The sequence below is a fragment of the Lates calcarifer genome, linkage group LG19 (genome assembly GCF_001640805.2).
Source record: "Lates calcarifer isolate ASB-BC8 linkage group LG19, TLL_Latcal_v3, whole genome shotgun sequence".
Classification (NCBI taxonomy): Eukaryota; Metazoa; Chordata; class Actinopteri; family Centropomidae; genus Lates; species Lates calcarifer.
In genome coordinates, this window is record NC_066851.1 from 10,418,422 (window position 1) to 10,439,055 (window position 20,634).

Sequence of the window (20,634 nt, forward strand, 5' to 3'; positions counted from 1 at the left end):
CCTTATAAACCTGATATATCTGGGTCTTACCCTGTTGACCCAGGCGATATTCAGTGTGATAAATATCAAATGTCACTGTTTTAAATTTGTTTGTAACTTTTAAGTTCATCCAAAATGTCAAAAGAGTTGCTCCCGGCACCAGTTTACCACCCACAACAGAGACCGCTCATGCAACTATGTGGGCCTTTCATCTAACAAGCACAGTAACAAATGGCCAATTCAGCTGACCTAGTTTCTGGGAAGCAGCTTCTGAAGATAAGAAATCATCTCTGAAGTCAGAGTGTGGCACATGGCTCCGATGGGCCATCTTATCGCATCGTAGTGGGGGACGTCACCGACCGCAAAGGTTAGTGTACAAAGCCAGAGCAGTAAATTGTGCCTATTACTGTGCACGAGACAAGCTCTGCTCTGTTCCATTAAAATATGCTGCAAACAGCTCAGAAAAAGAGCCCCAGTTTGGCAAGCTGGACACAACCCCGATAATAACGACAAAATCCAAGAAAAAGCAGGTTTTTGCCTCCTTGGCAGTTGCTGCAAGACCTGAAATTAGAAATAATTCTTGGGAACGGCGCAGCAGCCGAATGGGACAGAGACTTAAAAGCACTCCAGTAAATATTGTGGGTAACTGTCAGCTTTGCTTTTTTGGAACTCAAGAAACGAGCAACTGAAAGGGAGGAACATCTTGAAACAATCATAAAGGAAAGGCATGAATAATAGAAAGATAAATTTCCACATTTGTTGGCTAGTTGACACGCTATTGGAAAATAAGTATGTCCTTGTCCACAGGTCTTTGTTTTATTAAAATATGTTTCCCAGCTCAATCATTACCTGAAAACATTAATAGGCCAATAGCACAGATAAGAAAACATGTTGAACTTGTTGAACCAGTGGATGAGGCCTGTTGTTGATGTAGTCAAAGCTGTCCATTGGAGCATTATGTTGTTACACCCCATGGGCTTCAATAAGCATTGCCCTTTGGATTATGACACAATTAATCAAGTCACTGACAGAGCTGAAGTAGGCTGTCAGAAAAGCTGCATTTTGTTTTTCAAAGTGTCAGCATCAGTTGCCTTGTTCACAGATCAACCAGAGCATTTTTTCCTGTGTCTCTGAGCCAAGGTTTATTTGCTCATGTTGACTAATTCTGATGCTGTATACTAACACCACCAGCGGATACAAATGGTTCAAATTCTCTAGAGGACTGATTTCACACTGTGGGTGGTTATTGCTTCTTGAACCATCAGCCATCTGACAAATGGCCACCTCTGGGATGCTGCAGTGAAAGAAAAGACACGGTGCATGTTGAGGGACGACCTGAGTTTATTTTCACAGGCGGATGGATGGGTGAGCTGGTCGTCATACAGGTTTTTCTTCTGCTGGCACGTTTGGGAAGGCTGAGCAATAAACAGGTCTGCAACTAAAGCTCTCTCAAAAACACTCAGAGAGCCACATTTACCATAATCGCAGCCTACCGTACCATTCTCCACTTAAAACCCCTCAGACCAATTAAAACAGCAGCCCCAGGCGCTTATTGGCTGCTGAACTCTGACCCCGGACCAAGGCTAAGTGTAGTCTTGACCTGGTTCCCATAGGGGCCAGACATACAGCAAGGGATACTTTTATAGACATCCTCAGGGGTCCATGTATGCATGGCAACACATGGGCAGTAAGTTTTTATCGCATCCATGCCATTATATTTAATACAAGCTATGTTTTTGTTATGGGTAAACTACCTATTAAAATATGCAGTGGGATAAATCATATAATAATAGTGAAAAAATTCTGAGCTACACAGTCATTTTTCAACATGTTTTACTTCTTACCTTGACAGTGTGTGAGATTCATCCTTTTAAAACCTTTGGAACATTCCACTTGTCCATTTGCAATCACTGCATATGCTGCAAAGAGAAAGAGAAAGCACAGCTTTAGAGAAGCAAAAATGATCTTACAGTGCCGTCGCCTCCCTGTCACAAAGCATTGCATTCATCGCAGAGAGAGGAGCAGCCCAGCTTTAGGAGGGGACCATACTGTATAACTTACAGATGTGAGCATCTTGGCAAGGGGAGAAATGAGGGGACCCACAGCTGGGCCTCGGGGGACTCCAGAGTGAGTGTATGGAAATGGATCCCCATCAACCACATTTATAAGACAGCACTGCCATCCAGCAGAATGTAACGATAACACTCGACGTCATTTATAATCATATTACCTATAACTCTCCTCAACCCCCAGGGACAGATGAAGGAAGTGCTTATATCATAAATATGTTGAGGAAGCCTACGTGACAGCCCTGACCTTTATCATCAACCACAGTGCAAATCTACTTAAACAAGAGCCTAATGCTTTTACTGTGCACACAAGAATGACAATTATGTATGCTCGCAGGAAAGTGAAAAAACGTCTTTTTGCTTGTTTTGCCAAAGCAATAAAAGTCATATGTTGTGTGCTTCAGGTGTGTGTACATTAGAGGGTCACAGGCGTTCTGCAGTAAATAACACAGTGTGTCTGTTAATGTCCCAGTGCGACCATACTGTCAGTGACAAGAAGCCTGAAAACATCATGTCATTACTCATTCGACACCCAGTCAAGCCCCAGCATGCTCCATTAAATGTAGAGAGGGGTCAGTGTGACTATCATGTGGCAAAGAGAAAGTCTCTATTTGTGTTTGAGTGTGTGTGTGTGTGTGTGTGTGTGTGTGTGTGTGTGTCAGAGAGAAAGAGCTAGCGTGTGCAAGGATCTATATGTTTCTTAACAAGAGACAGGGTGATTATTAGTAGCAGATCTTTCCATGACATAAACTGAGATGAAGACCTTTGCTTCATATCACATTGAAAGGAGAAGATCCAACTTCTGATTTTGGAAGGGAAAATGTGTGTTTGGGTGAGGAGACCTCTAAAAATAATGACACGCGTATTAGTGTGATGGAACGCATTCTCACTGTTATAGTCAAATTCAATTACAGTCATGAATCACACAGCTTAAAGCCATGATGGTGGAACCTCTCGCTGCGTGTTGCCTCCCAGTCATGATAGCCCGGATTCTGTTTTGCACTTCTAGCACATAAACACACTGGAAAAAAGTAATTTCTGCCAAGATTTAAAAAAACAAGTATTTGGTGGATTTTGCACAACAGTTTACTATGTCTGAGCTTAAGCGGGCTTTTCAAATTTATGAACACGAATAGGAAATATGAAACAGGACTTGATTTTTTAAAATATACATAATGGCAGAATTGGCCGTGCTCGCATTCATTTTTACTTGCATCATCATGAAATGAGAGCAAACACAGAGAGAAATCGTGATATCCAACGTTTCCCACTCATAGAAAACAGGAACAAATGACAGTGATGACAATCTCTGGATTTACACCCTGGCCAGAAAAAATACGATTTTACCAAAGTACAGCACTGCTTTGAACTTGCTGCCACAGCGATGAAGGGTTGAAAACAGAGGTGACGCACGCACGAAACTACGGTCGCAGCCTTGCCAGCAAAGAAAACACATCTCCTTCCCTGGCAGAGTGTTCTGGGAAAGGGAGAAAAGTCACACTGTGTTTGTGACCAAAACTCCACAGTGCTGACTGAGGGGGTCTGATGGCTGATGGCTAAATGGCTATCCGGATGACATCTCTATAACCCATCTGTCATCTTCAGGCACCTACGCCACCCAGCAGAAGGCAATAACAAACACATACATCGAACCCTCAAATGTTTCAGAAACTTAGTCATTCATTTTCAAAGTTAGACACTGGAAAGAATTATGTACTGTATGGTTTGAGGTTCCAACCCAGTGACCAGAAAAAAAAAGACTTCATCAGCATTCAGTATGAGATACCAACACAATAATCCTGTAAATATACTGTATGCCGTCAATCCAAAACCCAGCAATCAGTCATGAGTTTGTGTCATTTTCCCAGGAGTGACTGGAATGTGTGCCACATGGAGGTTTTCTGGGAACGAGGTCCTTGGAAGCTGAGTTATGTTTTGGTCCTGCTGTGACCCAGTGGACCAGGCAGGGTCAGTGTACCTGAGGGTTGACAGAGCAGAAATGGGTCAGCATGAAAGGGGGCAACGGGCAAAAAGGGGGGAACTGTGTCAAAGCGACGCCCCTGTTCCCGTCTGCCCACCTCTTCATCTTTCCTCCGCACCCCTCATAATCCCCCACCAAAGTATTCTGAGTAATGAGCTGTTGTGGTAGGGCGGTGGGCACTCCCTCCTGCAGTGATGGGATCAGGGAAAGTCTGGCCTGAGTGACAGCAGGGCGCACATGCAGAGGGGAGCCCAGTGGGGGAGGTTCAGGAGTCTCAATAAAGCTTATTAGGAGGGAGGAGAGGACCTCTGCAGTCAGTAAGAACTTCAACATGAATCTGGGAGACTCTGCTTGTCTTAAAACATCTTGAGAGAGAAGACTGAGATGTTGCAAAAGTCTTGAAGAAGTTGGCATGTTCCCACATATACCAGACGCATTTACAGGATATGTTCATAAACTTTATTTGCACATAGGATCTAATTTGGCAGATTGTATTCAACATTTCCTTGTGTGTTTCCTGGATTTAAAAAATGCTTGCTATCAGAGTTGGGTTCAGTAGATCTTTACTGTTCCCTAGGGCAATTTGTTTGCAGTAAAGTTTAAAAACCAGCTGCTGAAACTCAGCATACAGAGCTTGACAGCAGCTCTCCTAAATACTGGTTGCCTTCTCTAGAGTGCATTTATCATAAGATACAGAGAGTCTTGGCTGTTTGATTAATGAATTCATTTTGTAATTTTGGAGCAAGCCTTCATAAATCACTGAAGTTGAGTCTTGCGTCTGAATCCTAGACTACCGTACCAGAACATCAGAACCACGAACATGGTTGCTAAGATGCCAAGCACCAGTACTAACAGTCGGTGACAACTTGGCCATGTGAGTTTCAATATTATACAAAAAGCTAAGAAATTACGGCATCCTCAGTGGATTTAATGATGTGCCCGTTCTCATGCTTGTTTCTACAGTCATTTGTGTAGAAAACAGTACCACAGGCAGTGGCTTGCAAGAGTGAGCTCAAGCTGCGCATCATTAGTGTCACCCTTGGTTACAAAGACTGCAGACCCAGAATGGTCTGTATCCACTGAGGGTACAGACAAAAACTTTCAATTGTTGTCTATCCATTTAGCCCTGTTCAACAAAAGACTTTGTCACCCCTCACTAATTTATTGTCCGTCTCCATTCAATTGTGTTGTGCATTCCACTGGCAACTGTTCAGTAATATTTGCTCAAATTCCCTTAATTCAATTTCCTTGGAGCTTCTTGATTGGCGGTGCTGTCCTAAATCAAATCTGAATAAATCCCATGGTTCTCTTTAAAACATGAAAGTAAAACTTGCTCCACGGAGGGCACCGCTGCAGGCATTCAAATGAAAGCACAGCTTATGCAAAATGAGAGAGAAAGTAAAGAGAGAGGAAGGCAGGAGGCTGAGAACAGAGAGAGTTTATAGTCAAATGGGTTCCTCAGCTGTACAGAAATCTTTAATTGCTAATTCTGTACAATCACTCCATGGACCACCCGGCCCGGAGGCTGTTCTTCTAAGACGATTGAGAAGTCTGGTCCATCAATCACAGGGCTCAGTGCCCTTCACCAACTTCCCCTGGGATCTGCCTGGGAGGCAACCTCAGTGTTGGGCTTCTCTCCTTGCTGGAAAACCTGAGAACGCGTGGGAGACAGGAGACAGGAGGGATGGATGCCATCCACAGGACGGGAACAGGAGACAGTCTTCCTTTCCATTCCATTGGGGGCCACTCTATAGGAAAACAACCAACACCAAAGCCAAGTCCTCTTCAGGATCCTTTCCAGCAATTTACTTTCTGACATGCCGCCACGGGACAAACTGGTGCCGCCGAGAGAAAACCAGGAGCAAACAGAGCTCTTTAATCACCATGGAGGGTTTCAGGTCTTTTCAGTCTCTATAATGGCAAAGCCATCTCTTCTTGGCCTTTGAGCTAATGCTTGATTGGAGCAAACAGTTTAAAGGGAAGTCATTTGCTTTCAAAACAGAATGTCTCCTTGGCACACGCCACATTTGCCATTCTGGTACGGTCCATATCGCATGCCCTGTAAATAATGTATCCCTGCTTGTAAAGCAAAGGCTAATCAGTTAGGACACATGGGACTAATATCAACATCCTCCTCCTGATACAGACACAAAACCAAACTACAAGCTACGAGATATTTGCTCAATCGTTAACAGTCTTAGCTGCATATCTGTGTCAGATTGCTTCAACACGACCATCCCACTGCACATGTGCATCAACAGCAAAAAGGCTTTGATGAAGAGATTATTTCATTTTTCTGCAACATTAAAACTTTACTGGAAACATGCTTTTCATTGTTTCTATTCACGAAAGTATGCATTTTACATCTCTGTTTGTAGTTTGACAATTTTGCTTAACGCCCTTCTCCAAGATGCTGATGGCAGAGAAACCCGCATCAAACACACATTTAAAACAGACCCACATTCCTCTATAATCTGCAAATTCACTGTGGAATATTAACCACCTGGGCTGGTTCCAAAAGAAGGCATGCCACGGTACATTCCCAATAAAAATGTGCTTAACTTAGCTTGTATCCAATTAAGAAATGCAACACAAATTTCATATCCATCTGCCTCCAACTGGGATTTATTTCTCCTAGTGGTTAGGTCTGCTCAGCCCTGATTAGCAACGCTGCTGCCCAGCTAATAGATTCCATCATTCTAGTTGTGAAGGGATAACACTAAGTCAACATCAATGAATCAAATGCTGTCAGGGAGATGTGACGTCTCTATCTAATCACCATGAGAAGCTGCTGTGGAGCTGTTCCAATGCATCTGTTCTTTCGCGGCCTGTTTCTAAAGCAAAGTCACTGCATCTCTGGTTTTTGTTGGTCATTAACAAGTGTTCATGTTTGATCAGTGCTAATAAAAAGCAATAAGCGCAGGCTTTGGCCCCTCGATGGATGTCAGATTAAATGTCTGGGGAATAGATGGGAGATTTGGGAAGGATGAGTTCATGTGGGAAGATCTGGAAGTCGTGGAGCTCTGTGGGCCCCCCCTCCTGCTTTGCCTCATCTGCCTTTATTGATCTAAACCTCATGAAGAACAGTGTCCTCGTCATGGAGAGACACAGAGAGGGCGTTGGGTTGGGGGGGGGGGGGGGGCAGGCAGATAACAAACTCCTACAGACAGAGGTGGAATAGAGGGCGAGGCTAAGACTCCATGAGGGCACTGACATCATGATAACCTCGATGACCCGGGGAGGTAGAGTGAAGAGGAAGCCAAGGCTCCTGTGGGTGTGGTGGTTACTTTAGGCCCTGGGGACGTTTAATCTGGCTCCCTGGGAAGCCTCCCAGCATCGCAGACGGGGAGAGTCACAGAGAGGGAAGCTGCCCAGCACTGACAGATGGGGAGACAAACGGCTTGTGGAATTCCATTAGCCGTGAAAAGCACAGTGAGGGAGGGGCTGCCAGCACAATTGCACAGAATCATGCCAACACTACAGCATGGGTCAGACTCAGGCCACAGCAAATGGCCTTCAGTTGGCTTAGAGAACCACTGATTACTTTTCTGATAGATATGTATCCTTAAGTCATCCCCAAATTGCACAAACAACCCCATCATAGCTCTTTGCTTTTTGCTTTTTAAGGACAAAATTCCTCTCAGTATGCAGTGGGTTCAGTTTCTGCCGTGTGCTTCTTACGCGACTTGTGCAACAAACCCGCCTCCCAACCTATTCCCAATCTCCCTTGGCTCAGCAAGTCACTGGTTAGCCCTCATACTTGAGGACAGTTTTGACCACCTCCACATCAGTCTCAATCAGAAATTACAAGCTGTTTGGACTAGAATGAAATTCAAACAAAGTGCAGGGCAGGATTTTTTTTTTTTCACTCTTCCTCCTAATCATAAGAACCAGAGGGACGGAGTTGACTCCAGCCTGTTCTGGTTGATCTGGATCTCATTACAGGCCAGGAATCCTCAGCATGTGACTTTTAAAAGGCACTGGCTCCTAAAGGCTTCGGCTCCCACTGAGATGGGACACACTGGCATTCGTGCCTCCATAACATCAGCCCTCCTTTGCAAACACACACACACCACACACACACACACACACACACACACTATATACACTCATAATCTCCTCTCTTGATGCCACAACAGTGACATAAAGTCCTTCGTGTGTAATAATAATTAATGCTACTTAACGTTGTCAACTGCTCTGACATGCACATACATTCACAGAGTTCACATAGGGAAGCAGCCAGACTCCAACATCCACAATATATTATGAGTCTATATCACTAGATTGAGTGAGGCTGATGCAAATATACTGACAGTAATGTGAAGGCTAGCTGGGCCTGGAATGATGTAGATATCTGAAGCAGATCCAGGAAGCAAAGACTTACAAAGAATCCTGTCTGCAATAGAACCTCATTAAACTGTGGTCATATTGGCATCCTCTGTAAATCTAATTAAAAAAAATGAAGTAGCAATGTTTGCTCTCAGTCAACAGTGCATTTTGTAACCAGCTATAAACTGACCAGTGGTAGCGTTACACCCCTAAATACAAACCGGCCTTTCATGACATCATTATCACATACTCAACGAGAGGCACAGGAGACTCTTTTAAGGCTATATGACTTTTCTCCACGCCGCGAGCCGACAGCTGACCCATTCAGCATCATTTTTCAGGGGCTGTTGTCTCCAGGTTGCACATCATTCCTGTCAAACACGTCAGAAAGCGTACGTCTAGGCCAGTGAGGGAGGAATGCAGCTGAAGACCGAGCCAAGTGTCTAAACTGAGAACAATAACACTCTGGAGGAATTCAAAGCATTTCTCTTATTAAAGCTCCCTCTAAGACTTCTGGGACATACTGTAGTATATGACTTCATTTTGACTTCATTTTTCCTGTCTTTCAATTCCCTCTATCCTTTCTTCCCTGCCTGCGTGTGACCTCGGACCCAGGCCTACAGTGTGCTGCCCCCCAAAACAACCACAAAAATGAGTGAACGAGGTATTCGCTCTGTTTCTCCAGCAAACTTCAAAGGAGGGAACAGAGGAAAACATCTGGGAGCCAAAAGAGATCATGCCGGAGACTTAGGAAGAGCGGGAATCGGGCATGCTGAGGGAGATAGAGAGTGGGAGAGAAAAGAATGGATCGGCATCTATGATAGATGGAGGAGACAGAGAGTGATGATGTCTGCTTCTGATTAAGGTCCAGTCAGACATTAAACAGGGTATGAGGACTTTGATGGCCGGTTTGACATCTGCCGGCATGGCTGTAATATGATTAAGGGTGCTGGGAAATATCTTAAAGCAAAGTGTCCCCATGTGCCACCGCACTGTAGCTGCTTCCCGTGAGGCTTTAACAGCAAGACCTGGGCTATAACCGTGCCCTCCAAGAGCTATCAGGCTGAGCAAGAGTCTCCATCTACAGTGAAGGGTGTCACCACCCACCCTGCCTGCCGGCGTTCAACCACCCTGCTGCTGTTTCTCAAACCTACCGCAGCTCTGGTCGGCGTGTTCATTTCCTCACTCTTTCAAGGCCACGCTGGCTCACTCTGCCCACAGGGTGGGTGGCACTGCTGCCAGACTCTCATCTTCATGCTAAATGTGTTTTCATTTGCTTTCCGGGTTTTGGTTTTATAGAAGCGCAAACAGCTTCATTTTTACAACTGGGTAAAAATGGGCAAGTCACGCAGCCTCCTCGCAGGAGTTTAGGAATCCAAGGAAGACTGCTATGTGCTAATCATGATCAGTCAACAGTATTGTTTAGGCCTGTGATAAATGCTGTAAAAATCCACAGAGCATAAACAACTGCTGCTGAGGAATATAACAGGGATCACTGACTAAACACCTTTATATACGGCACTGTTAATGTAGAGCCCAGCTGTGTCTGGCTGTTTCGAACAAATGTGAATAACAGCACCAAGATCATCACCAAGAGATCAACATACCAATAGCACAACAGAAAGTAATACCAACAGAATTAGACCAGATTAGAAATAGATTAGATTTAAGTATGTAATGGAACAGAGCAGAATGAGAAAAATAGCTCAGATCTGATGGCTATAGTCAGTAAAGCTTACCTGGTTTGGTTGGACACTTTTGGCACTTGTTTAGACCCCAGGAGGCGCCCACGCTTCCACAGCAATCATCCTGTTTGGTTAGGCCTGGCAGAGGCTTGCCACACTACAACAACACACATCTGTGTTAAATCTAAGAAACGAGTTTTGAGAATGAGTGTTACATGTTTGTGCGCTGCACGCTCATTTGTGTGCAAATGCGTGTGCGTAAGGGGCAAGGGCCAAATCCGTACATGTAAGTCTGTTCGTGTCAGAGTGTGTGTGTTCACCTATCTGTGAGGACAGAGTGAACCAGACACATCTGAGACTGGTTACTTGGAGGAGGACATAAACAGTGAGCCTCAAGAACAACTATGAACCTCCTGGCATGCCTCATTAAGGCATTTGGCTAATTGTGAGGAGAGATTCCTATCAGGCCTTACTTATTGAATTTTTGGCCAATAGAGATTTTTGAAACTAAGGAGGCAACAGAGAGGACATTCTTCTGCAGAACACCAAACTGGCATACTGGCAAGAGAAGAGGGAAAACTGCAAGCTCAAGCTTTTGTACACTGCTTTTCTAGGGCACTTCTGTTGGGGCTCTGAAAAATTGCTGTGACTGGAAGGTTTAATTTCAAGCTCTCCCTCTATGAAACCAAAGTAGAGAAAATAGGAGCTGCACTTCAGGACAAACAAACTTGTTCAAAGGAATAATGCTGGCAAAAACAACTCTACTGCAGATCATTTTTGTTGTTGCAACTGAAAACCTAAAGGGTAAGGGTCAAACATAATGCCTTATCACAGCCAAGCAAACAGATGCTGTATTAAGTGTGTTAAGCCTTAGATTAGCCAAGCTCACGCACTGCTACTTAAGTCCTTCCCATTTCTTCTTCCCTTCCATACATTATTTTGTACAGGGAATCTGCGGTACATACCATACATGTTACCGTAAAGACCATGAAAAGTCTTGCTATTTGAGCCACAAAGAGAAGGACCACGTGGGCTGGATTTTAAGCTTAACCTCTGTCCTCTGAACGCATCCTAACTCATAACATGCCTTTGTTGGGGAACTGGTGGAACATGAGATGACCAGCGTGGTCAGAGCTCATAAATCCTGAACATTACATAAATCATTCCCACAGGCCCACTTCCTGTTTGAGACAGAGAAGGTGAGGGGATGTGGACATGATGATACCTGCGGTAAAACAGCACTCTCTCCCCCTGGTTTCAACGCCCACGTTGGATCAGAACACGCCAGGTGGCTTAGATCAGCTAGTGATGACAGTGTACATAGTGTAATGCGCTTTAACGACTTAACACGATACCTGTCCGTCGACTGTTTCCTGAAAGCATCTTCCCACGTGTCCGTTCTGACGGTTGTGCGGTCTGGCGTGGCCATTCCCGTTCCCATTGGTGTGTGAGTGCCTGCTGCTGTGCTCACTGGTGGATTCGTGTCCATTCCCAGGCTGGGAGCGCTGCTGGACAGAGTGAGCCCCGTCTGTGGTGGCTGGTCTCTGCCCAGGCTGGACACGAGCTACTTGGTGGATCTGGACCTCGGCCTCCGGAGGGTGTTGTATGTGGACATTCACCAAGGATGGGTGGAGAGACACTGGACAAGGAGAGACACAGAGTTTACACAGTATAGCAGATAGTTTATAGTTTCAAATTTTGAATAATGTGAGCGGAAGCATCCTCAGCCAAGGGATAAAAGTTGTATATACATCCTGCAGTTTGCGAGCTATCAGCTAACATGCTGCACAAACTTATTCAACACACACTTAGCTTGCTTCATCACCAAAATTATGAGATCTAAATGGGGAATTCCCAGCAGTGAAGACACTATTAAGATACTACACAACAACAACAACACAAAGAGTTTTGGATTCTCTGGTTTAAATCAAATCATCCTAAAGACCAAAAACAGATTTGTTGAGGAGCTGAGAAGATGTTGCAATGTGGAGAATAAGCTCTATTGTCCCATTGACAGAGGGGAAGCATCTATCTTCAGGGAGTGCCAGGGTTTTTTCCCAGAATCCTGACCCACACTCATGAATCATAATCTCGCAGACAGACGTCAGGGAGAGTCCAAGGATAGAAATAGACCTTATCAAGAGTCCTGGACGTGAAGCTGTCTCCGAGCATACATAAAGTATGCAGACAGTGAGGCTCATGTCTTTGTGGTGACATGTCATTGCAGACATTGGACTGATGTCATTTAATCATGATTATTCATGTCATTTTGCTTGAAATGGAGGAAAGAAGATTTCTGATTCTGCTTACTGTTAGACAGAGCAAGATGCTGAGCAAGACTCGAGGAGGATATATATTAAAGAAAATGATACCAGGAGAGATGGACAGCAGGCAAATCTTTCTCTTTTATATTCCTTCTTATAACTTCATGATGTTGCCCTGCTCTGTTTCTAATATTCACTTCTGTTTGATAAAAGCAGCATTGTGCGAACAATATGAGGACTTCCACTGAGTCATTCATTACTTGTTCTGCTCAAAATAGAGCCTGACCTCCACAGCTGGCCCACAAAGGCAGAGTGCTACAAGGTAAACAGATTTTTTTAATTTTATTTTTTTAAATCAGGGAGTACGCCCGTGTGCATTTAATAAAAGGAAGAGAAGTGGAGCAACTGGAATAAAAATAAAGGTCTAGTCACATCAACATTTAAAGGAGTGAAATTTTGTGGCGAAATCAGGGAGTAAATCTTTTCTGTTGCGTTTAACTGACTGATAGTGAGCTGTCTTGACAGTTCTGACAGTGCTGTGTTGCACCATCCACTGTTTAACCGTCCTCTGTGAGAACATAAGCTACTCCACAAACGAGAAATGGTTTGGAGCAACGGAGGTCAACATGAGATGAGTTTGCTGGCAGTTGGCAACCTGGTCACGGCACTGAATGATTACCTTGCTGATTGGAAAGAGGCAGCGTGTACATGGAATGGGAGGGAGGTTTCGGTCTCTGGTGGTTTGCATCTCTGTGGCTGTGAGGAGTTGGTCTGGCGGGAACAGGGGCAGGCAGGTGGCAAAACTTCCCCGTTGAGTTTGACGGACACCAGCATAGGTCCCTCCCGATGCAACGGCCTCCATTAAGGCAGGGGATCTGACAGAAGACTGCATGGAGGAACAGAAAGAAGAACGGAGAAAGAGAGGGATGGGTGTGACGGGAGTAAAGAGAAAAGGATGAAGAGACTGTTACAAGCGAGAGATTCGTTAGAGAACACAACACCGCACATTTAATTGCACAGATTTATGCATCCTCAAGACAAGGACCCATTAATAAGAAACAGAAGGAGTAGTTCTAATAGGAAGGGCATGTGCTGAGGCTTCATGAGGACGAGGTTTGTTTGCAAACGGTTAGCGATGGTCATGATGTTCTCTACTCTGGCACTGCCAGACACCTCATCCCACATGACGTTAACAAAGTTTCAACTTTGTCCTGAGGGCAGAGCCGTGGCACTGCTCCTTCTGCTGTACCTCCTTCACTGGGATGTTTTGCCTCACATCAGTAATTACATACTCCTGTGCAGGGTGATGAATGATGATTCATCCTGTAATAATTTGCAGAAAATAACAAGTGCATGCATATTTCTATGGAACACTTACTTGGCTGGTAGTAGGAATAGAAAGGAGAAATTACCAAAATATCAAACTTTGTACAGAATTTCAAAGGAGGGCAACTGGCTCTTAACCATGTCAGTAAACTGAATCCCAAAACGTGCTTTGTCTACACTTTGATTTATAGTTTGCAATTCACCGTGGAGAGAAAAAAAGAGGAAAGGTCAGAACTGGCCAGATGGTGTTTGACAGTACTGCTCTCACAGCCTTTTCATTGGCCTTATCTTTTGGCATCAAGGATGGGTGTGCCAGTCCAGCACCCTACATACCTGGACCTGCTCCCATCTACAGATTCACTCTGACCTGACCTCTCCTAACTCAAAACATCAAAGAGTATCAAAAGAAAAAAAAAATCCATCCAACCGTGACGAATAAGAAAGAAAGAACCTTTCTGGTGCACAAAGGATGAAAAAGTGAAGCGCTGCGCTTTTTTGGGCTGAGGCTCAGCAATACCACACACCACAAGTATGACGACTGTTTAACAAGACAGTTGGAAATACAAATGGCCCACATACTATGAGATGAAAGGGGACGATGGTGATGGAAACATGCTGCGAGCTGCATCCTCTCTGTCTCATTTAGACAGAGAGTACACTAACTCGGGTGCAAACAGGGAACAGACGGACGCTGGACAGTCTCGCTGGCATGTAGAGAATGAGCTCCCTGTCACATAGCATTAACAACAGTGAGACTGGAGGAGGAAGAGAGGGAGGGATGGAATAAGAACATAAGAGTAACAGATAGGGAATGAAAGGGATTAGGAGAGAAGAGTAGATTGAAAACAGAAAATAGACGAAGATCGGGCGGAGAAAGAGGCAATAAAGATGTGGAAAGGCAGACAGGGAGACTGAAAGGGATCCGGCGTTGGTGTCCAGACACACAGGAAGGCCTCCTGTGATTAGACATGCTGGCTAAATTATCAGCTCAAGGAGGCTATTAAATCCTCTCAATGTGGGATGCAGGTCTGCACTGGTCTGTGTTGGCCAGTCCCACCCCAGCAAGGGGCAGGAACTATTCTTAGACAACAACCTGCTGTCGACTCTGCACGCCACACTCCCTGTCTGCCTATCTGTCTGTCTATTTAACAACCTCTAACAACCAAACACACACACACACACACACACACACACACACACACACACACACACACACACTTCTCACTCAATAAACAGACTTCTATCCAATCTAATATCAGGCTTTAAAGTAAGTGCTGCACACAGGGTGCGTATCAAGGGAGCCTGTTATAATTACCCAGCCAGATTTTACTGCGCCGTGTAAGGAACATAACAACGGCATGAGATAACTGTTTGCTGTCCACTTGACATTCCTCGACGAACACGCACACCCAAGCAACAACAGGATGCAAGCCTAAATGGAAAGCAATCTCTTTTTAATTCACTCTTTAACACATGCCTTTACATAATGAAGGGAGATTTCTACTAGTCTAGAATAAAAATGGGGCATAAAAACAAACCGCTGCTCAGGAAGAAGTGGAGGTGCCAGGAATGTAATCTTGCAGAGGGCCTCTGCCAGGATGCTGAAGTGTTTGGAATATCTACACCACGTTCCAAAACCCCATTAATGGGCACATAAATCTGCAACATCAAGCTGTTTATATATTCATAAGTCAGCTAGGTCCTCCCCATAGAGCCACTTTCACTTTAGGTGAAGGTTGGTTGCGTGTTTGACTTTGTATTTATGTGAGTAGTGACTCGTATGTCTGTGTGTGGTATGTTCACCCTTCACCTTTAATCCACAAGCAGTAATTAGTCTGAGCCTCGGCTGTACCCTTACAACTGATGAGAAAACTAGGAAACATGCAAGGGTACGACCCTCCCCTTGGCATTGACCGCCCCCTCCCTTCCCATGGACACTCCTGTGTGAATTTGGAGCAAAGCCCCCCGGATAAATGGCAGGTTTAATGTAATCCCTATAAAATCCTGTTCATGCTGCTACTCTTTCTCTCTTTCTGCCTCTCTCTCTCTCCTCTTTCATTTTGTTGCTTCTCTCCCAGGGAGCACGTTAAATGGTTAACGGCGGGGCCAGCCGCGAGGTGTAAACCGCAAAGAGATGGGGCTAAGTGTTGGGAGCGTGGGACCACCACATGTGTGTGTGTGTGCGCAAGGGGAGATTAGTCCCCTTTTACAGAGCCTGCTTTTTAATCTGCTCTACCCCAGTCTCTCTTGCTTTCCCTGTCTCTCTTTCTTTTTGACAGTGAGAGTTTTTAGCGTAGCTCTCAGCTTTAATCTCCACCACTCTGCCTCCACTCTGAGCTTGGTATTCAGAACAGACAGCATGCCACCGGGAACCCATTTTGTCAAGCTCACCCCATAAAAAAAAAAAAAGGAATGAGAAGCTAGGATGGAGACACAGGGAAAGTGTGTGAGAATCAGAGAGTAGGCAAGAGAGACTGTGAGATGGAGGAAAAGAGAAATGGAGGGACAAGAAGCAGCAGACGAGAAAGATCAGAGTTAATGACAATCAGAAGGCCTGGAGTCTGCACTCACAGAGTCTGAAGCCCTGGTTCTTTGGCTGCTGCTGCTGCTGCTGCGAGGTCTCGCTGTAGACCGTGGTGATGTCTCCCTTCTCACAGCTGTTGTAGCAACGCCCGCCGCTGCACACCCTGCGGCACAGCATAGGCGTGAAGACGATCTTGATGCGGTCCAGGCTGGATGTGAGGTTGGCCCCTGGAAAACACACACACACCTGGTTGAGAAGGAGCAGCAGCAGAGACAGGCTGGAGACGAGCTGCATCCTTCCTGCGTCAGCCTCACTGTGACACACTCCCAGTCTGGGCGAAGGGAGGTTTATAAGTGTGTGAGGGTGTGTGCTGACGGCTGGCCAGTGGCACGCTGCAGCTGAACCAGCGATGTGCCACAGGCCAGCAAATGGGAGAGAGAATACTATTAGGCATTGGGCTTGCATCCAAGCCCTTTATCTTTGGGAGAAGGTGTTTTGGATGTGTGTATGTGTGAAGGAGACAAAGAGAGCGTGAGTGCAAGTGAACATTGTGTAATGGTGGGAAACAGTTCAACAGCCGTTGCCCTGGTACAGTGCTAAAAAACAAGAGAAGCTTGAACAGCAGACAGCTGCGTACGCTGGATAGTGGATCAGTGGATGATGAAGTAGTGAAAGGAAAATAAAAACTGGGGAAATAATAGTTTTTCTTCTTGTTGTGGGTAGAGGCGCCAGTGTTCAGTGCCTGTCATGTCAGAGAGGTGACACTGCAGATTCCCAAAGATATCAAAGCATGTAACTGTGCAAACACACACAAACTAACACACTGCTCATAGTCTTCTATGTGTGTTGACCAGCATCACACACACACACACACACACAGAGAGTCACACACTGCATGCAGCTTTGATATCAAACGTCTGTCAGTTTGGTGTGATGCAGACCACAGAAGGCGTGGCGTGGGCGGACAGTGGGAGAGGGGAACTGCAGCCTGGGATGCTGCCAGTTTTTTTCCTTGTGGCTAATGTTCCATTTGGTGATGACACCACAGGATGTGCATGTATGTATCTTAGTCTCTGTGAACTGAGCCAGAACAGGATTGTGTTTGCTTTGACGTGGCTAAGGACAGTGGAAATGTTAAGTGTGCGTGTTTTAAAAAGTTCTACGACATCAGTTTCACCATGTGGAATAGATACGCTTGATTTTTTGGCCTTACCTGCTGGTAACAGTGCATTGTTGAACTGTCCGTAAAGCTGGCTGTCGCCGTTGGGCCTGTGAGCGTTAAAGGAGTGAATGCCACTTTGTCCATTTCTGTGTCCATGCCAGTTCCTATGCTCGCCGCTGAGGCCGTTAGTGTAGCCATTGCCACCGGGTAGGGCGTTGGAGGTGATGGGCCCAGAGGATGATGGATAACGTTTCACGGTGCGGGAGGTCCCTGTCTGCTGAGGGGAGGAGTCAGGGGGTCCCCGTCTCACTTGGGTCCTGTCAATCACATCATCACAAGCCCATAAACACATGACCTCACGCAAAAGCTAATGTCCCAGCACATACATACACTCGCAAAGATACTCTCATCAGCAACGTATGTGCATCACCGTGAAATCCATTTAAGTGTGGTCAGTGTGTGCAACAGAAAATAATATCCCTGAGAGACAAACATGCTGTCTTAGGTCATAGCTTTGCTTAATTGATTTTATAGATAAGACACAACAATTTGGAAATAATTTTGTTTTAATTAAATTAATAATACCATATCATTCTTTAAGCACACAAGGTTTCTCAACTAACATCTGCTGTAAGTCAGACAGCCATGACCCTCACTAATTAATGAAAGATTCTGTTTGACATTAAAGATATTTTGCAATACAAGATTTTTCATCACTGATTAACAAAAAATAAAGTATCAGGCAACCAAAGGGAATAAGACTCACAGGTCCTCGTTTTTGCGTGAGTGTGTGCGTCTGTGTGTGGCTGGTCTGTTTGCCTCAGAGAAAAGTGTGTGATTAAACACATTAGATCTTTCCATCAGGACTACAAAACCTCTCCATCACCCATTGTATCTGCTTGACTAGATTATGAACAACATCCTGAGGGTTGCACCAGGTTGGAGGAAGTATTAAAACTAGGGTCGAAGAACAAAGCTCGACCAGGGCTGCAAGGGGCACGTTTTTTTTTTGGTTTTTTTTACCAGCGAGCATTTGCTTTGGGTCAATTACTGAGCCTGTGTTGTGCGACCTGGAAGCTGAGCTCATGTGAGCGACCTGGGGGAGGCGCGTGCCTCTCAGACAGACAGGCAGACGGGCCCACCTTGGCTCTGGGGGTCTAGGAAAGCTCAGGGAGTGCTGGGATTCAGCCCTACAAAAAAACATCTGGATCCCACTGATCTGCCTTGACAGACAGTCAGCAGAGCAAGACAAAGATGAACCACGTCGGGTGGATCAGAGAAACAGTTCTACAAAACACACCTGTGGGCCTGTGATGTAATTGAGGCTGTAATCAAATCCCAAATGAGGATATAAACCATGAATTAACATTTATTACATGTGGTTTTTAGCCACACACCATGTATTTATACACTGAATCAGCTCTGCCGACCCACAGACACACAACGATAATCAGGCAAATAAACACACCTGTGCATGCTACTCAAAAATGCATACATGTATACACAAAAACACACACGCCCTGTACCAGCTGTGCTAGATGTAGAGCAAGCCTATGCATGTCTCTTTATTCACAGAGTAGAAGCCACATTCCTGCTGCCAAGGGGAACAGGACACTAAATGAGAAGGGGAACAGGGAGACGAATGTTTGATAATGGTCTCTCACGTCATCTTTTAAGGCAGCACCTATAGCTGACAGCTGCTGACCCAAATCCCCAATCTCCAGGGCGGGTCCAGAGGATAGGATGTGTCACAGGGAAACAAGAGGCGCCTGTGTCAAGGTGGTAAGGACAGACAGGAGGTGCCTAGCCCAACTACACCATCCACTCCAAACTATGATTGGGTTTTTCCATCACTAACAGTGACACCTGGCCTGCAAGCATCCTGCCTTGATTCCCTGGCTTAGCCAGATGTTGCTCTCCCTGTCTGTCTCACTTTCAGCGGCAAAGGGACTTCCTCCCAGCATGAGCTCAGCGCTGCCCTCTCTGCCTGGAGATCAGGGGCTAGGGGGTGGTGGGGGGCAAGGGCAAGCACAACTCACTCTGCACGTTTGATGTCATCATTAGGAACTTCAAGGCCCTTGAGATCCAAGGGGGAACCATTCCCCCCACCTTGTTCTGGGTGACTTGAAAGCAATTTTGAAGACCTCTGCCAAGATTACATGGAACATGGTTTGAACAGACAGACGGAAAAAATGTTTTGGGTATCAAATTATGGCCATACAGTTTTAATTAAATCACTGATGGGGCTGATAAGAGAGCTGCTGAATGAGCATATGGTACAAGCACAGACATGAGGCAAAGAAAAATGATCAGAAAAATACATTTAATTTACAAAGTTTGTCTTTTATGATGTAGTTCACTGCTAATTGAAAACCTATTTATTTAAAAGTTGTAAAATAAGCAGTCCTTGGTATTACAGTAGTTATGATCATAAGACTCTGCAGCTTTCCTCAGCTCTACATACCAAATTTCAAAATTACACCTTGAAGCACTTCTAAAGCTGTCTAATCACTAATCTATATACAAACCAAACTATGTAAATGTCAATTTTTGGCTCTAGCTATCTGCTGACAAACAACAGTTTAATCCCCCCAGCATTTCTGTGCTACTTCTAGGCTTCTCTAGAAACTGGTTGTAGCAACTTCACTGTAACAAGAAGTCTCTGGGAAGTCAGGAAGTACAATTTTTGAAACTTTGGAGCAAGCCAGGCCAGCTGTTTCTCCCCCAGTTTCCAGTATTTATGCTAAGCTAAGCTAATTGCTGCCTGGCTCTAGCTCCATAGCCTGCTTAACACAGAAACATTATGTTAGTGTCAATCTTAAGTTTGAACTCTTGGAAGTAAAGTGAATAAGCATATTTCTAAAAATGTTGAACAGTTCATCTAATTAAATACATTAACAATGGCCAGAGAAAACGCACTATGGGCACACAAGATGTTGAAATCACAAGGCCAGATCATGTCTAATTATTCAGACACTGATTACATAAGGGAGATTCACTTGCATACAGCGTGAGGCTCGACTGGGTTCAGTACATGACATGTATTATTTTGTGTTCACAACATGTGCTCAATAATTATATTCAAAGAGAAACAATTCTTATGCGCTGATAAATCTCAGTCCAACCACTTGATCAAAGCATCAGTTTATATTTGATAGCAAAGGAGGCCTCCAAATAAGACATAAAGCCATTGGCACTGTCCTACCCTCACTCATCATTATTCATTTCACATGTATGGAGAGCAGAGCTTAACCTCATCACATTTGAGGAAATTACAAATCAAAGTGATGGCCAAGAATCTACACTGTGCATGAA

General features: G+C 44.9%; 1 protein-coding gene across 3 annotated transcripts in view; it reads right to left on the reverse strand.

Moving 5' to 3' along the window:
* The window catches only part of LOC108892547 (latent-transforming growth factor beta-binding protein 2), an 80,742-nt gene that overhangs the window by 32,182 nt on the left and 27,926 nt on the right, over positions 1–20,634 (reverse strand). For all 3 annotated transcript variants that reach the window (XM_018690167.2, XM_051078157.1, XM_018690165.2), the window contains exons 4-9: positions 17,371–17,636; positions 16,205–16,384; positions 12,987–13,193; positions 11,399–11,682; positions 10,098–10,200; positions 1,824–1,898 (exon numbers count right to left, since the gene is read on the reverse strand). In XM_018690167.2, the coding sequence (XP_018545683.1) occupies positions 1,824–1,898; positions 10,098–10,200; positions 11,399–11,682; positions 12,987–13,193; positions 16,205–16,384; positions 17,371–17,636 (1,115 nt within the window). The remainder of the gene's footprint in view (positions 1–1,823; positions 1,899–10,097; positions 10,201–11,398; positions 11,683–12,986; positions 13,194–16,204; positions 16,385–17,370; positions 17,637–20,634) is intronic.